Below are 18,005 nucleotides of genomic sequence, written 5' to 3'. Positions count from 1 at the left end.
TATTGCAAAACTTGACTGACCACTTTTGGCGTGAGAAACAAAATAGAAACTCAGCAGCAATGATTAACAGCTTCACTTCCAACGCAGCTTACCTCTCCTGATCCTAGCTGATGCATTTCCGTGTCTAAGCCTTTCACAGGCGCGAGCAATCAGACATTCTAATGTAAATGAACCATGCAATTCTCAAGGTACGGTCGGACAAATGATGCTGCTTCGGATTTTGATTTTGGTTCTGTTTTTGCATTGCACTGCATTTTCTATTTCTACAATCAAATACGAAAGTACATACAGTCATACGTACAATAATATAAATATTTGCATTTTAAATAGGACCTTCGGATATATGTGTGTGTGCATGTAGTGGTAACTTCTAATGAACTTAAAAGTGTAAATACTTAAGAATTGCGTCAAGTCACGTTCCAGTGGTGCTTCAACGAAGTTTTCCTTGCGCCAAATCCCAATGGTGCTCACCGTAACCGCCTGTCGCATCAGCCCATATAATCTACAAAAATGAGGGAAACTTCATTCAAATTCCTGAGATAGATTGCGCGCATGCGTATACGAAATTTGCATTTCCCCAAGTCACGCTAGACAATAAGCGATTCGGAATAAGAGTAAAGGGCTCGTACTCACCTCGCCACGATGACGATTGCCATTAATTTTGTTCAATGATTCAAAACGTTTCTCAAAGTGTTTTTGTGGTTTGAACTCGACGTGTCCGAAGCTCAGCTGGTGCGGTTGATTGTAGCGCATGAAGATGTCGCTGTGAAAATCGTATTAGCAAATAATAAGTATATATGTAAGTGCATATACATCCATATGTACAAACACATTTACATGCATTTTATGTCGAAAAAGGCCTTATAAAAAAGATAAGCTTTAAAATACAATAAATTTGGGTAAATCGGAGCATTATGCCCATAGTTATTAGCGTTAATACATATTTTGGGTCTTTATTCCATTCGCCATTCCTCAGCGAATATGATAGTAACTTTGGAAAGTAGCTGCCAGAAATTCCACATGTTTGGAAGCACTTACTGATTACTAATTACTAATTATTCTATTCGGCATTTCCCCGCTCGCTATTTTTATGCGAAAGCAACAACAAAGTTATCGAGTAAGATTAGCCGGTAGCGAGTATGGATATAGCTCATTAGGCCGCACTACCTTACCAGCACATGTAATATAAGGCAGCTCTCTTCCCGCGCTTCCGACATATGTATGTATATTCATTTGCTTCATCTATTCGCTACTTGATAAGTCTTGGCGAAAAAAGAGGCCTTTAATAAGACCGCGTCCATACAGGGAAACATGTGTTGCGTCAACTCATTACTTGTGATTCTCGTGCTCTGCCAACACCCTTGGTGATTCTCCTTCTTCTCAATGTTGTTGTTGACTTTACACTAAAGACTACAGCTGGCCATAAACAGGGCACAATTCCCAGCGATTTGTGCCTAGTTCGTAGCACACTCACTGTACACAAATCCATAAACCATCAAACATGCGAAACAAATAAAAAATAGTTTAAAAAAACTAAAAAACACGCTTTTATTGCTAATCGAACTAAAAAGTAGAAAATAAATTTTAATGACAAAGAGACCTATAATGAAGTAATAGCAAATCGAACGATCAGTCATAGTCAACTACCTCAGAACAGAATTATAACAAAAATTAAGATACAAATAGAGTAATTCAAATTAGAGTTAAAAGCGTGGGATGCTTGATATAGTAAATATTACAATCATTCTATTGGCAACTACCTATGTACAGAGGGTTATGAAAGTGAAGCAAAATGCATCCCATGCTTTTAACTCTAATTTGAATTACTCTATTTGTATCTTAATTTTTGTTATAATTCTGTTCTGAGGTAGTTGACTATGACTGATCGTTCGATTTGCTATTACTTCATTATAGGTCTCTTTGTCATTAAAATTTATTTTCTACTTTTTAGTTCGATTAGCAATAAAAGCGTGTTTTTTAGTTTTTTTAAACTATTTTTTATTTTCTACTTTTTAGTTCGATTAGCAAAAAAGCGTGTTTTTTAGTTTCTTTAAACTATTTTTTGTTTATTATGAATGAAAATTATTGTTATCATTGCAGTCAGTGAATAAATGATTCGATATATTCGTGTTATATTTAATTCCTTTCTTATCGACTGTGAGTCTAAAGCTATGCAGTTATCGGCCGTGATAAAGAAGTAATCGGGATGAAGAACTTATTTCGTGGAGGGAGCCTGAGAAACTGATTTACAAGAATAAAAAAAGATTTTTTCATTTTACAACCAAATTCACCTTACTTTTTGCCCACAGGTAAAAAAAGAAAATATTAATCCTGGCAATCCTAATAAGGATAATGGAAAACTTTTATCAAATTATTGCATTGTCATCGGTCCTTGATAGGTGTGCAAAATTTCAAGTCGATCAGATTTTTAGAAGCCAGTGAAAAGTAAGCTCAAAGATTCCGTTACATGCATACATACATACATACATACATACATACAACCCGACCTAATAAAAGTGTGTTAAAAAAAGATTTTTCATTTTACAACCAAATTCACCTTACTTTTTGCCCACAGGTAAAAAAAGAAACTATTAATCCTGGCAATCCTAATAAGGATAATGGAAAACTTTTATCAAATTATTGCATTGTCATCGGTCCTTGATAGGTGTGCAAAATTTCAAGTCGATCAGATTTTTAGAAGCCAGTGAAAATTAAGCTCAAAGATTCCGGTACATGCATGCATACATACATACATACATACATACATACATGCATACATACATACATACATACAACCCGACCTAATAAAAGTGTGTTAAAAAGCGGATGACGCGATTGCTTTTGCAGTTATTTACATATGCAGGCTTGGATGGAAAAGCAGAATGGTTGAAAAATATGAGCAATAGTTCTCATATTAAATTGTTAGGAAATATGGAAATGAGTGCTTCAGAGGAGTATACATTTTTTTTATTAATACTTGTAATTTTTCCGCTTACTCTTATCTCGACGACGGTTAGTAAAAAAATAATAAAATTCCACTGCAAATTCTGCTCCACAAACTAGCAACAAACGCCAGGTAAATGAAAATTTTCAATTACTTGGAATTTGTACCCGCACTTCGCCATACACGATGGATTTTCTTCCAACTGCAACAAATCGATGGGAATTGTACCCTGTTTGTGGCCAGCTTAACAACTGCAATGTGTGTGAACACGACGGGCAATACCAAAAGAGAATTCGAAATGTTGAAGCAACAAAAGGCTCCATGTATGAACTAATGAAAACCTCTTGAAAGGCAACATTGAAAATAGTGAGTTGTAACAGTTTTATGCGGTGTAGCCATACTCGCTAACGGCGAAACTTGCTCAATAACTTTTTTGTTGCTTTCACATGTAAATTCTCGTCAAAGGAGCACAACTCAAACGTAGCATCTAATGAATGCATATTATGCTTCATAGTAACTATGTGTAAGAAGATATTGCATATATTTTTTTTTTTTTTTTTTAATATCATAAGATAATTTTTCGCAGGATGTTTTTCAATTGTACTCGTACTATGACTATGAAATGCAAGTTAAATATTTTTATTTTTATACTTTTCTATTGGGTATTCAAATCAGATTTCGAAAATAGTAATAATAATTAACAAATCCATTACCTCCTTTTTATAAAAAATTGATGATGCAGCAGTCTCAAACATTGCTGTCAAAAAAGAAGTCTGACATCTGGCAGTATTGCGATTGTTTGGGACTTTAAAACGGGGAATCCCACATTTAATTTGCTCTCGGTAGTGCATCGAAAGAACGGAACATAATAAATTAAAATAAAATAAAAGTCGAAATTATAAGACAGCGGGGACAAAGCTTAATTAAAGTCAAAAATTTAATTATTAGTCATCATGAAAAGGGTAAAACCGATCAGGAAAGCGCGGTAATAGTGGATATATCCTGTTCGACTGTATACGACGTGATGAAACGTGATGTTCTGCATTCGAAAGTAAAGGCCAACGTTTGTATTGTTATTCAATAGCCAATTTAATTGATTGCTTTTGAGAACTGAGAAATTTAACCCCAAAGAGTTAGTCTTTTACATCACAACTTTATTGGGAATACTAATAATGAGTTACCGATCATTTTTTAATCAATAATGATTACCTAACAGTTATTATCCTTATTACTATTTAACTGTAATACAACATGTTGCATGCCTTTCTGTGGGTAGTAGGAACGTGCGGATTGTAAAGGATCTTTCAAAAGGTGCACCTAGATGTGGTTTTAAAATAATGAATCATTTCCATGGTTTCACTATATTAATTTAACATACGGCTCTTACCAATTATATGTGAAAAATTATATCATTTAAATGTTCAACACAGGTAAAATCCGAAAATAGTCGATTCATGATTGCCTAATTGTTGAAAACGTCGAGCTATCGATGTTGAAGGTTGACCAGCAACACTTTGCTCTACAGCAGCAACATTCTCAACAGAACGTCCAAATCTTGGTCTAGCAGCCCTTTTCCTATCCTCTACAGAACCAGTTTCTTGAAATTTTTTCACCAATCTTTGAATTGTCGACTCATTCGGACGATTATTTCCAGCACAAAAATCGACAATTTGCGATAAGCTGTTCTGTAAGATCGACAATTTTGAAAATAAATTTCAGTAATTTGAACTTATTGTTTCATTGTGTAAAATTGTACATCTGCCTACTAGGCAAATGTCAAAGATGACATAACCGAAATGTAACGCCTAGGAAATATTTGCTACTGACATCTAGGCGTCAGTTTTGAAAGACCCTTTATATAAAAAATTTTTACTTTTTAAATTGTTAGCCGATGAACTTGTTAACTTTTGTATGTTGAAAGACTTTAATCCTAGACATTGAAAAATAATATTTATACATATTTCAAAAAATTAAAAATACTCACGCAGCAAACTAATAGGTAAGGTTAGCCAGGTTGCTTCCTAAGACAAGACACTCGGTGACCCTAAGGTCCATTGTGAGGTTACTAGTACCTCCAGTGAGAAAGAAAGAAATAATCGCCAAGATATTTGGCAAGGCTTCTTTGAAGTGCTGGTTATTCACTGAGATGGTGTTGTACCGACTCAATTTCTTCTTCATATATACAACTTCTGCAGAAATCATTGTGAGGTAAACCCATTCTACTGGCTAGGGTCCCAGCACAAACTAATGACATCGGAAACTTATTTATATAAACCTTAAAAAATCTAAAATCATTGTGGGAAAAATTACTCGTAACTGCCTCTCTAGTCTTCAGCAGATAATATACACTAGGAATAAAATCGCTAAATAAATTTTTCTCTTTATCGTTTACGAAAACGCTAAAGTTGCTAAACGCTAAATTGCTAAAATGACAAGGGCAAAAACAATAAACGCTTACTGATATGCCTTCTTTATTGTTGCTGGATATCCTTTTTGCTTCTCATACTCCCCATTTCTCTGCAGCGCACCTTGTGCGGGTAAGGTTTCCCTTACCTCAGTGTCTGTCAGTTGTTCATTTACATCATTCAATGGATTTGGTGTTTGTATTGCGATGGAACTGGTGTTTACATAGCGGCGTGGACGGGAATCCATCGCGAACTTGCCATTCAAATGCAACACAAGGTGATGAAAAGAGACGGGTGTGGAATGCTCCAAATGTCGTTTATGCTCTTTTTTGAAAGTGGGTATCGGTGGCGCCAACATCGTTAGAGGCACATTCGCTGGAATGTCCTGGTAGTAATTACCTAAGTTGCGGTAATTGGCCACTTCAGGAGGAGTGGCACGCAGTAAAGGATAATGCGGCCGATTGTTTTTCTCACTAGCACTTGGATTGTATTTGTGTGATGGCAAGTGTTGTAGCAGAGTTGTATCGTTAAGCGTTGCAACTTCATCGTTTGCATTAAACTGGTCCTTGGCGTAGGCTCTTCCGCGTTGATGGTTACGAGCATTGCGTATTGCGAAAGTTTGTTGAGCAGCACAATAAATAACCGGCGAACGGACACTCATACTGAGCATACTGGCGAAAATCACAATGGGCAACATATTTGTAACAGCTTTAAACTTTACTTATTTAGTACTTGGTGCGATTACAATAACACTTTCACTTGTGCATCCAACTATTTACTCGTACCAACTTTAAGAGTTTAACCATTGATGACGTTCAGGCGCTCACAATGCTGAATCGTGGTTGACAGTCGCATTTATAGGCACTGTCACATAAGCAAATCTTATGAAGAGGAAGTTTTTCAAGTGCCACACTGGACCACTTAACCGTGGCAGGTCTCCGCCTGTGTCTACCTCAGTTTCTTGCATTTTTTCTATTTCTTTAGGTGACACAATTCAGCAGAGTGTGAAATGACTTGTGATCAAATGGAAAAGAGCAAGTCATCGACAACCGATTAAAAAAGTTCACCACAATTGTGCAATTGAACAATTTCGAAGTAAAATAGCGGTCACACCGCAAGCTATAGGAGAGAGTGAGCACAAGCCGTGAAAGAATATACACACTCATGTACGTACTGTAAAAGTGGCGACGTTATCTCATTTTAATAGTTTGGAACTGGTACTAAACGAGATAGATGAGGTCTACCTTTATTTATTCTTTCGAGCCAGTGATAATTTAGACGCCGTCGTAATTATCGGTAGGATAGAGTGTTGTCTTAATATTTACAGGCTTCTGCTCTGGAATTTATAATGGCAGCGAAAACAAACACGGGTTTTGTAAGAGTTAAGCCAGACCAATACCGAGCGTTAACAACCACAAAATTTTGTGAGTCATCTTCGGCAGTTGCTCTCCTTCTCGCATACAACCGCAATTGCCACTAAGTTCCAAAGCCGCAAAAAGGTCTGGAACAATTTCACAATAAGACTTCCATGCACGCGGTTAAGAAGCACAGTAAGATGCTCAGCAAGCAATTCCTGCTGGGGTGCTACCGTAGGAATCGACCTTGCAGGCACTTGTTAGAGCTAGAGTCACCTCCTAAGCGAGTCAAGAGACATCTCTTCGACTATACTGACGAGATTCAGGACCAAACACTGCGAACGGCAAATCGTTTTTCATGAGAGCTCTTTCATGGCAGAAATACACTCGGAAGTTTGCATTGTCTGCCGAAGGAAGACTGCTATTAGAAAAAAACTTTTTCTATTATGTGGTGTTTGATCCATGGAGATTCGAACCTGTGCCTTTCGGAATGGTGGCCACGTATCAAACCATTCGGTATTGCGGCTGCCTGGTACTCGTTACATAGGAATAATGGATAAAATGGTTTTCCAGTGGCTAAGCTGTACTCATGCAGAACTATAATTTTTTTTTCACTATTTCAATTTTTTCCTACAGGTACTCCACGGCTAGATTTGGGAAGTAATTTGGGCACTCCGAACAAGCAGTTAGCTGCATCAGTTGAAAGTATGTATATACATATGTATGTATATATAAATACATACTCGATTTTCAAAATGTCAATTTGTGATACAAACAAAGACACTTTGTGGGGGTACCTAAAACTTTTCAACACAACACAACTTATAAATATAATTCTGCGAATTTTGAAGACAGTAGATGACACCACTACTACCTCCTCTTCTAGTTGAAGGTAAACTATTCAAAGCACAGCCTTGAAGTCAAAAGGAAGGCAGTGGGCAATTCGCAAATTGCAAGGCATCTGCACATTTACCTCAGCTGGTCTTTAGTTTCTAAAAATAAGAATAGAACCGATTTGCATAAGTAACGTATATTTCAGCAAGTTTCAAAGGCCAACAATTATGGTTTTCGCATACATGGATACTGATAAACAGAAATACACAAACACATAGCTACACTGCCTCATAAATAAGAGAGATGACCGTTAAACCAAGAGGTCAGTTTTGGGAAATATACAGCTTTAAGTCGATTTCAAGTGATAATTGAATGGTCCAATGAAAATTCTGGCGTCTAAAAGGGTTGTTGGCGGTACTGATCGCTGATTGGTCAGGAGCAAGTATTTCAATGTATGGGTATGCGAAATCAAGCACCGTAAATAAAAGTAATAAGGGTGGCAAGTCATTGCTGTTGTATACAGCCAAATAAAGAATACATAAACATAGAGCTACACGCATGGAGCACAATGCACAGGAACAACAATTCCTTTGCAGGCACTTATCTACATACTTGTACTTACGCATACATATACAAAGCCAACATTTTTTCCACAACAACCCTTATTCACGAATATCGTTCCACCATTATTTGCACTGCACGTACATTCATACATACATCCATACATGCATACATACATATATCCGGCAACGCAACACGAGAGCCAACATTCATCAGTCGCATTTGAAACTTCCAACAAACCGAACGGATGCTACACAAATTCCATGCGGATGCTGAAACGCTTCAAATACGCTTACAAAACATTGAACTACCTAGAAGAATTATTAATTTATAAAAGTCAGTAGTTTTAACTACTGGAATTGTGTTGTTGTGTGATCTGCCAAGTAAGTTCCTCGTCAATATAAATAAGTATTTTTTCGTTCACAGATCAACAATTTTATTGATTAAGAATGGCGCAAGTACCCGCACCATACAGGTATTTGTGAATGTAATTGATTTGGAGTATTGCTTCGCTTACATACACAAATACAAAAGTAGACAAGAATAATTTATTAAGGATTAAGTTTAGTGCCACTGCTGATGAGACGCGATGCCGAAATGACTGTTGCAACAAATTACTTCCACAGTTTCTTCTGTCAGTTTCCATTAAAAATATCACATACTCCCTGTTGGCAAATTCGTTCAAGTGTACCCGATTCCTGGCCAGCTTACGCCACCCATAGGTGCACCCCATTGCCTGCCACGCCTAATCATCCATATTAACGTTGTTCATACGCATCTTGGCGAAATCTTCGAAAACTATATTGTCATCGTCATCCTGATAATAGCCCTTTACATTGCGGTGCTGCTCAATCGACTTCATCTTCTTCATGGCATTGGAGCGCTTCTTTTCGACGGAGCCTACATTTGGGAGCAAATGTACGTTTTATTTACGAATTACACAAGAATAGCCCAGGTTATTCAATCTCTTACCGGGTGCCGGTTGCAGCAGTTTGAATGGCACATCGGTCTGCATTTCGCCACCCAGAGTTCCGCAATTCAGCTTGATTCGCACCGAATAGGAGATTACAATACCACATGCATCACCAGTGGATTTACCATCTTGCACCAATGTCGAGGAGGCCAAATTTACGTCTTCATCCTTTAAGTGACCATCGAGTGCAATACCTGGAAGAAATTTAGTTAGCAATGAAATACGATGCAACACCTATGTGGAATGTGTGGTGTTGGCTACTCACCATGACGGTCTTTGTTGTTTGCTGCCAACGGGATCAGATAGAAGGTTTTGGAGAGATTCGCGCCCGGCGTTATGGGGCAGCCCTCCTTCGTTTCAAGCTGTGCCACATGCTTACTGAACTGTGCATTCACCATAGTGATCTCGGTGTGCTGCACAATGAAGCATTTAATGCTCTTCACTGACTTCTTGGAGTTGTTGCTGATCTGCACAGTGGCAGCTACTTTCTCTCCATGATAGTAAATTTCGCGATCGAGCGTTACTTCCAAACTGATTTTGCCATTGGAGAAAGTGAAGCCTTTGCTAACTAACGAGCTGGGCAAGCGTTGGCCACGGGTTGGGGGTGCGTACTGTAGCTTCTTGATCACCAAACTGACCATGCTACGCTTGTGTTGACGGTCATCTTCCGAGTCGGCCACGTAGGCCCGAATGGTGTATTCAATGCCAAGCGGTTTTCCCATATCGTCGCCCTCCTGTTGCAGTGTCACTGAGCTCGGTGAGTTGGGTGGGAAGTGGAAGGTGAAAGGATGCGCATTGCTGCCCAACTTGCGTACAAGTTTTTCCTGCATTGGTGTCATTTCCATGTTGCTGTTGGTCATGGGAACGACTTGTTCGCGGCACAGAATCAGTTCCTTTGAGAACTTGACACCCATGACCTCGTCCTCTTCGCGGCCATAACGGTAGGTGGTGACAAGCTGTCCAAAAACACGACGGTTTTTCAAGTAATCCGGATCGACCACCACTACACCATCTACAGGATCACAATAGTCCAAGTGATCGATGAAATCACGTCGACCAAGATAGAAGGTCACTTTGCCATTGGGTGTGGCCTTCTTGAAAACTTTCACCGATACGACCATCTTTGTGTCTTTTTTAAATTACAATTTTAATTTGTAAATTCCCGAATGCTCTTCCGTTTTTCAATCCACTCACTTTATATTTCGAACACTGAATGACTTATGGTTTGGGGTTCTAATGTTCATGCGTGCCTGAAGGGAAATGCGAGCATAGAGACCGCATACACCTGCTTATATTCCTTTGATGTGCGGAGGTTGATTGTTTTTAACTAAGTGGATTTTCTCATTACGTACACTGTATTGCGCGCTGCTGTCGTAATTATGCTAACATTCCAGTGGGCGGCCATGAGAAGCCGTTGTGCGACATCAACCGTGCAATAGAAGTGAAATTAGGGATGGCCATTCGTTAGACCAGTGGATTGAAGCCCATATGCCAATAATGCCACGTTTTTTTGCTTTGCCCTTTGTACATAAGTAGTGGCAACGTAAGTGCTGTTTGCTTTTGAATGGCATTAACATCTTAAGCGACCTCAAGCAAGGTTAGAGGCAACGGTGCAGAGCGCGCAATTCCTTACCTAATCAGAGTTGTTGCGAAGGGAATTAGCGGTTCTAGCTTTCACAGTTCGATGTATTTGTTAATACAATCAAAAACAAGTGTACGCAATTGTGTCTTTCATTCTCTCTTTCAGCAGTGTTGGCTTGTTACTTTTCCACTTCCGTGCACCATTCCTTCCCTCATAGTACACAAATTGGAAACACGTGACTTAGTTTCGTTTTTAGTTTCTTATCACATGGAATTCGTTAAAGCGTGTTTCACCACTATGCATACATGTGAGTGTAAATTCCAATGCTGCCTCCGCTTTCCATTGCGTTCTTTAAAACTCATGCTGAAGCCATAGTAAAATAGACGGGTGGAAACCAAGAAAATCAATAAATTAGAATAAGCAACAAATTTAGCTTTCATCCACCATGCTAAAGCTTTAAAAATGCGATATGAAATTGGAAAATTATTTATAAAAACTTAAGCAACAGGAACAGAAAAATTACCTCTAGCAGCCTTTCTAGACATTGAAGGTGCATTTAATAATATCGCTCAAGAAAAAATACTCATTGAGTATTTCTGTCATGAAACAAAAGCTTCACATACAAAAGTAAACGTCGTAGGAGTTGTAGATCTAATCGAGGGCAATGCAAAACATTGCTTCATATATTTTATGCGCCCAAAACCTTAATTTATTGTTGAAAGCCTAGGTTTTCCTTACTTTCTGTATTAAGAAATGTACAACTTCACTCTTTTTTCACCGATTTAAGATGTTTAGACGGGCTTTTTAAAGGGAAAGGTTCAAGTTTTCAAGTCATTTATATGCAGTGGCTCAAACGTTTAATCTTACTAAATTGAATGCCCGAATACAGAACTACCTGATCAGTATTTATTTTTTTATTTATTTATTAATAAAACACACAGCCATAAGTTATTTTTCAGTATTTGACATTAGAGACTTAAATGTGATTTTAATGTTTAAAGGGGTTTTAAGGAAAAATATTTGATAAAGGGAAATATCAGGCTGTAAAGAAGTGGAATCAGGAGGAGGAGAACAAGGGCGCATCATAAGAAGATATGTATAAGTGTACATGCATATTAGAAGCTTAGTGGACAAATAATGTATGAGTGCATTTTTAAAACGCAATGTACTTCGCATAGTTTTGCTCTTTTGTGGCAGAGCATTCCGAAAATGAACAGCAAAAACAAAGAACTGACGTTCAGATACAAGGCGACTTTATTTCATACTAAGCAGGTTAAGGGATCGGTCCGATATTGTGAACTGAATTCGTTCGACAATATTTGGAGTCATTTGGAGTCACTAGAATTAATGAACCTGTGAAGCAGCTTAGGCATTTTACTTGTAATAAATCATCAAATTTTACAGAAACTATTTTTAAAGCAAAAACTGATGTGTCCATAACTATTTACACAATACAGGTATGGCCATGTTGTTGTACAAGGCATTCAGTTTATTACGTCGTAGACTATCACAATTGGTATACAATTCACATCCATACAATAAGGTTGGTTCACTGGGTTAAAGCGCTGATTAGCCCATAATGAACGTGACTATTCGGCGATAGAGTTCTATTGAAAATTATTCCTATATTTCTGGCAGTGCCGTCCAATTTTATAACAGTCATGTTCAGTTTCACTTTACTGTAGCCTTCGCGCTTGAAAGTCTTCTTGTTAATAACGGTACACTAAGATTTTCTCGCATTTAAAAGTAACCCACTGTCACAGGCCTCCTTGCTGACGTGATCGAAGTCAGTGTTGAGGTTTCTAATACAAATATTGACGGACACAAAGGGTCCGGTGCATATACTGTAATTGGACATAATCTGCGTACGCATGAATATCCATTTAGTGTCTAATCCTTTGACCTTTATTACAGCATTCAAACGTCTTGACATAGATTCATTCTACTAAGTTTTTACATGGGGGGGGGGGGGGGGGGGGGGGGAAAATATTGTATAATCTGGTTCTCAGAGCTTCCTTCAGTTCGTTTGTGCTCCGAAAAACTTTCTTTTCTGAACAATTCCTGCCAAACATGCTCGGGATCAGGCGATTGGGCGGGTGCTTGCAGTAAAATAGGACAGATGGAGTTGTGCTTCGGGTCGTTGTCTTGATAGGTAGAAAACAAAGTTGTACTGTAAAGATGTGCAGATATTGAAATTTATCCACATCACCTTCTACAAAATAAATATTTCTGACGCCTGTGCTTGAAAAATATTAATTAACTAAGTACTTCGTACAAATTACGCTCCAGTTTAAGTTAAAAGGAAAAAAGCAAAAAAGATATAATTGTTCGATTTTCATTGATTTGTGATGGATATTTGATTGGTTAACAGTGGCGAAAAATAACATCAATTGTGGTTAGTCGTACCTTTATAATGAATATTTACTTCATCGTTGACTAAAAAGAAGCATTACAAAAGTAAAGTGAGCAACATACAACATCACATGCATGTGTTTATGCAGTATTTGTGTATGTGTGTATATCAGCTCATTCAAGTTGCCTTGCAAAAACTGTTATACTTACATACATAGGAAGTAAGAGGACATTTTGTTCAACTATTACAATAACGGATGTGATTACCACTATAACGAATATTATTCTAGTAGTTAGAAGATTCATTTTCGGTTAAACGTAGATACTTCCGGCTGATGAGATATTTGGCATACGCTATATACAGCATACTTTTAGGCTCACCATGCAGCCATTCACCACCTCATAATTGGTTCTTGTCGCGACTGATCGTCATAAATTAAGCACATACAAAATTTCCTCACTCAACACATTCATATGAATTCGTGATTAATTTTAATCTCTCCATCTCCTAAAAGAAATTTGTATTCTTTATAGATTTCCAACTCAACAACACTTTTGGAAAAATGCAGTCGTGTTCCACTCCTGATCGCCATGGGTACAGCGTGTGCTTTTCACCATTCCAGCCAAACCATTTATTACTGGCCACAAGTCAACTTTATGGCTTGGCTGGAGGTGGCACATTATTTCTGTTAGAGCTGCCTGCGGCGAATGGCAAGGGCTTGACTGAACTTGGACGGATGGAGTGGTCTGATGGACTTTTTGATGTGGTATGACTCTGTTAGCGTGCAAAATGTTTTCTCTGCAAAATGTTCTCACATTTATTTTCGTCTTGCAGGCATGGTGTCCGTATGCGGATAATATAGCGGCAACGGCTTCTGGTGATGGCTCTCTGCAAATATGGGGCGGGCTAGACGATAACACCGATTCAGAAGAAATGCTGAAGACGCTTACTCAGCCCTTGATTTGCTTGCAGGAACACAAAAACGAGGTGTACAGCATCAACTGGGGCGAACAGTGGAACAGTCATCAGCTGTTGTCAGCCAGTTGGGACGGCACCATCAAACTATGGGATTGCCATCGCCAGAACTCGTTGACCACCTGTACCGGACATAGTGACCTCATCTACTGTGCAAAGTTCTCGCCACTTATTGCCAACCTCTTCGCTAGCGTAAGTACAGATGGTTACTTAAACTTATGGAATTCTGCTCTTGAATTTTCAGGTAAACCACTGATGAGCATCGAAGCAGCGCACAACGGCGAAGTACTTGCCTGTGACTGGAGTCAATTCGATCGAAACTTTCTGATGACTGGTGGTTCGGATGGACTGGTGCGAGCTTGGGACTTACGAAACATGCGACATCACATCTTTCAACTTTACTCCGGAGAATTCGCGGTACGGCGCCTAGCTTGCTCACCGACAACGGCATCGGTGGTGGCAACAGCAAATTACGATTTCACGACTAGGTAAATTTAAGCAAACATTTAGCTTTTATACTATACCTATATTTCTATATTTGATATTTGTTCGAGAAATGGCGTTATTTATCTAATGTTACTTCGTAGAATCTGGGATTTCAATCAGTCTTTAGACGCTATGGAGGTCAATGTAAACCATACAGAGTTCGTGTGCGGATTGGACTGGAATGCTAGTAGACCACATCAGCTTGCCGACTGTGGCTGGGATGCCGTCGTTAATGTTTATACGCCGAAAACACTAACTGACCTGTTGGACTAGGGATTCTGGGGAATGCTTGGGACGTTAATGCATTACCAAATATACAACTTGAGGAGAAGAGGTTTAAAGTAATGTTACAAGCTTTGTAAATGCGCTGTGAAAACTATTAGATTTGATAGTTAGAAGCTAAGGAATCGAAAGTAAGCAGAATACAAAGGATGACCTTAAAAGGTATGAAATAGAGGACCACGAGGAACAAGTAGCTGAGCTATTCTAATTTTCACCAACTAAGTGTCTTCATTGTGATAATAGAAATTTACTCATACAATCATGGAAATTGTTGAAGAAAGATTTACATAATTATTCATATTTTAGCTTTAATGTATAAATTTTTTATTGAAAAAATAATAAAACCTTTTATGTATAAAGTCGACAACGGACAAAATTATATATCGGACTTAACGTTGGCGAGTGGTACGACTAGAAAAGTTTGAGCTCAGCGTACAGCTAGAAACATTGGCCACGCAGCGTACAATTTTACTCTTTCTTCACATGGCATTAGTCACTCACGAAAACCGGGTGAAACAGTAGCGATAAAAATTTATGACGCCTCTGCATCCTTTTTATTTCGTAGGAATTTCACTAGTTTTACTGGTTGATGCGTGCCATTGCAGGATTTGAAGAACTTGGAAATTACTTTAAAACGCAAGTAAATGGCGATTACCAGATGGATAGACAAAAGTTATTGCTGACGATGTACAGGAATTGAATAAAATGGATAATATTTGGAGCAAGAGATTGTGGATGTTTTTCTTTAATAAATACTCAAAGATTGAAAAAATTGAAGCTTTAAGTTTAAAGGGAAATTATAATTTTTGGTCTAACCATTAAGTCTCCGGGACTCCTAAGATGAGATCAGTCATTCTTATTCACTTACATACGCCACCATTGCTCCATTTACCCATCCCCAATAGCACTTGCATAAACATAGAATATGCGAGTATGCAAATACCATTCAACTGAGATATTACATACATACATACATATGTATATTTCTCTGCTGCTCCAGGAATTGTCCATCGCAATTAGGCTGGCGAGGTGATGAACATTAATGTGTTTGGTATCCGACAACTTTGCAGAAGAAATCTCTTTGACGGCCGGACGTGAGCGCACTTTGTATGTATGTTTTGTAAGCTTGCATGTATATGTGTGTGTGTGCATATACATATGTGTTTGTGTAATGCAAAATTATATCCATCAGATTGTGGTTATTGGATAATGAGAGTGATGCACACTTGCAAATGTTGCCAACTTGGCTTCAAATTCAGATGCGCGCTCGACTTAGCCTTAAAGATAAATATTTGCTTGTATACGAATGTTTGTTTGTTTATTTGAGTTGTCTGCAATTTTAGAGCAGATAGTGTTTGGCTAACCCATAATTACGCTAACTACATTGGCCAGACGAAGGTGCGATAATATCATTTTGATTAATGACAACCGCAAATTAGGCTTTGAAGTTCAAGTTCTGAATAACTGAAACAAAGATGGACAAAAAAAGACAAAAAGCTGAAAATGAGAGAGCTAAAAATTAAATCAAAAGTATGTTTAATAAAAGCAAACCAATAAAAAATATCAAGCAACCATAAAAGGAGCTTTTCAATCTTTTTAATCGAAAATTTAACCACTACTTTCCGCCAGTTACTTGTACCAAGTGCGAAGAGATGCTTGGATGTACCTAATCTACTCATTGTGTTCGGAAGCGTCCGCTGTGTACCCATGGGTGCCGAATTGAAGAATGTTTTCACTGGAGAATTTCACTGTGACATATAAACGGACGGACATGGTGGGAGTTATACCGTTGTGAGTGTTGCTCCTTTAGAGAGGTATCTGCACATCATTCGCCTATCGATCACGGAAAAACAACCCGAGAAGAACATTAGTGGTGTTAATGCTGGTTCTTAGTTAAATAGAGTCCTCTACAACTGCAAAGCTATACCTGCGTACAGTGACGAGTATGCAAATACGCAAATACTATCGCCGCTGGACATACCCATTTTATTTTGTATTCCAAGACGCAAATTATTATTATTTAAGTTATTCTCTATTACCTTTAAATTCGCACCAAAAAACTGTCAAAAAACAGTTTTTTGTGCTGTTGCAAAGGTCTGAGGTTTGTCTGAGGACATAAGTTTACTTATTCAGCTGGGTGCTGAAGCACAATAATACACTCCTTCACCTTTATAAATTGAATAATCAACTGATTTCTGCAATACTGGGACTGCAGTTAATAGAAGTGATGGGAACAGTTCGAGCTGATATGCACTCAACAATTTTTGGGCAACTGATGTTTGCTGGTATATCTAAGGTAGCATAGAACGAGCAAAGACAGCAACCACTAAGAGTTTGGCGCTCTCTAGAGTATTTCATTACCCACTGTAATTCATTTCTAAGAATTTATAATATTAGTTTTGGGAAAAATAAATCCATTACTGTTGCGTAAATGGCCTAAACTGTTTTATGATCGCTCTTTAGCTCCTGGGCGATGCTACGGTTATTTTATCAACATTTTCGGCGACGGGCCTGCCTGAGCATCTTTAACATCAAAAATGCCTGAACGAAATCGACGAAACTAAAATTGCACGTAACTAGCTGTTACAGGAAAAACTGTAAAATTGACAGAATTTTCTCTCTGTTGACTTCCACTGTGTTAACACCCTGTAACTCACAACCGAATGAAACAAATAATAATTTTTTTAGTGTAAAATGTCACCTTGACAACGAGCATAAACTTCAAATTGTTTGAGAGAGACATCGACCACAACAGCCATCTATCGAGAAAATAATGGATTTCTTTTTCTCCAAATAATATATTTGTAAGTAATATTAAGCAAATCTGATGGATATAGTTTTTGAGAAACAGTTGTTTGTTTCATTATTAGTGATGTGTTCTTCAAATCAAATTCACAAAAACTCTTTATGCATTTTTATATCAGATGAAAGTTTTAAAACAAACTTATAATCTCTACATACAAATATATATATTAATGCGTGTATGTATGTGCATAGGCATAAAAACGTAGAAACTTCGTCGTAATCACTCAAAAACTATTGCGCCGATTTTAACCGGCAATTTATTTAAAAAATTAAATGAATATTACAAATGTATTACAAAAAAAATTTTTTATAGCGTTGCCACTTGAACTTTTTTACAAAAATAGCAATATATAGGTACTAAATTAAAAGATTTTAAACAAGCTCCAATAAATATATATATTTAGTAGGCGTTGTAAAAATGTTGTATATATATGCATATAAATGTAAAGG

General features: G+C 37.8%; 3 protein-coding genes across 4 annotated transcripts; 1 reads left to right on the top strand and 2 right to left on the bottom strand.

Moving 5' to 3' along the window:
• Positions 1–341: 341 nt before the first annotated feature.
• On the bottom strand, positions 342–6,046 carry LOC128860744 (uncharacterized). The gene is made up of 3 exons (XM_054098459.1): positions 5,403–6,046; positions 634–763; positions 342–502 (listed from the first exon to the last, which is right to left on the bottom strand). The coding sequence occupies exons 1-3, from the start codon at positions 6,044–6,046 to the stop codon at positions 431–433; spliced, it is 846 nt and encodes a 281-aa protein (XP_053954434.1). The 3' UTR covers positions 342–430.
• Positions 6,047–8,334: 2,288 nt separating this feature from the next.
• On the top strand, positions 8,335–15,428 carry LOC128861062 (peroxisomal targeting signal 2 receptor). 2 transcript variants are annotated; one of them, XM_054098950.1, is made up of 4 exons: positions 8,335–8,482; positions 13,541–13,773; positions 13,842–14,470; positions 14,570–15,428. In XM_054098950.1, the coding sequence occupies exons 2-4, from the start codon at positions 13,570–13,572 to the stop codon at positions 14,739–14,741; spliced, it is 1,005 nt and encodes a 334-aa protein (XP_053954925.1). In that variant the 5' UTR covers positions 8,335–8,482; positions 13,541–13,569; the 3' UTR covers positions 14,742–15,428. The 2 variants fall into 2 exon arrangements, with proteins under 2 accessions (XP_053954925.1, XP_053954926.1); XM_054098951.1 differs by having other exon boundaries at positions 13,522–13,773.
• LOC128861060 (phosrestin-1) lies at positions 8,511–10,344 on the bottom strand. Its single transcript, XM_054098949.1, has 3 exons — positions 9,338–10,344; positions 9,072–9,266; positions 8,511–8,999 (listed from the first exon to the last, which is right to left on the bottom strand). Exons 1-3 carry the CDS (start codon positions 10,191–10,193, stop codon positions 8,845–8,847), a joined length of 1,206 nt encoding a protein of 401 aa, XP_053954924.1. The 5' UTR covers positions 10,194–10,344; the 3' UTR covers positions 8,511–8,844.
• Positions 15,429–18,005: the final 2,577 nt, after the last annotated feature.

This window comes from Anastrepha ludens, chromosome 4 (genome assembly GCF_028408465.1).
Source record: "Anastrepha ludens isolate Willacy chromosome 4, idAnaLude1.1, whole genome shotgun sequence".
NCBI lineage: Eukaryota > Metazoa > Arthropoda > Insecta > Diptera > Tephritidae > Anastrepha > Anastrepha ludens.
This window is presented reverse-complemented; position numbering and strand designations above follow the sequence as displayed.

Excerpts from the sequence above, each read along its gene's own strand:
- LOC128860744 (XM_054098459.1), bottom strand. The coding sequence starts at position 6,046 with ATGTTGCCCATTGTGATTTTCGCCAGTATGCTCAGTATGAGTGTCCGT. Across the intron at positions 764-5,402 it reads ACAATAAAGAAGGCATATCA|CGACATCTTCATGCGCTACA; the intron begins GTAAGCGTTTAT and ends CGATTTTCACAG. Across the intron at positions 503-633 it reads GCAATCGTCATCGTGGCGAG|ATTATATGGGCTGATGCGAC; the intron begins GTGAGTACGAGC and ends TCATTTTTGTAG.
- LOC128861060 (XM_054098949.1), bottom strand. The coding sequence starts at position 10,193 with ATGGTCGTATCGGTGAAAGTTTTCAAGAAGGCCACACCCAATGGCAAA. Across the intron at positions 9,267-9,337 it reads AAACAACAAAGACCGTCATG|GTATTGCACTCGATGGTCAC; the intron begins GTGAGTAGCCAA and ends AATTTCTTCCAG. Across the intron at positions 9,000-9,071 it reads ACTGCTGCAACCGGCACCCG|GCTCCGTCGAAAAGAAGCGC; the intron begins GTAAGAGATTGA and ends TCCCAAATGTAG.
- LOC128861062 (XM_054098950.1), top strand. The coding sequence starts at position 13,570 with ATGCAGTCGTGTTCCACTCCTGATCGCCATGGGTACAGCGTGTGCTTT. Across the intron at positions 13,774-13,841 it reads CTGATGGACTTTTTGATGTG|GCATGGTGTCCGTATGCGGA; the intron begins GTATGACTCTGT and ends TTCGTCTTGCAG. Across the intron at positions 14,471-14,569 it reads AATTACGATTTCACGACTAG|AATCTGGGATTTCAATCAGT; the intron begins GTAAATTTAAGC and ends GTTACTTCGTAG.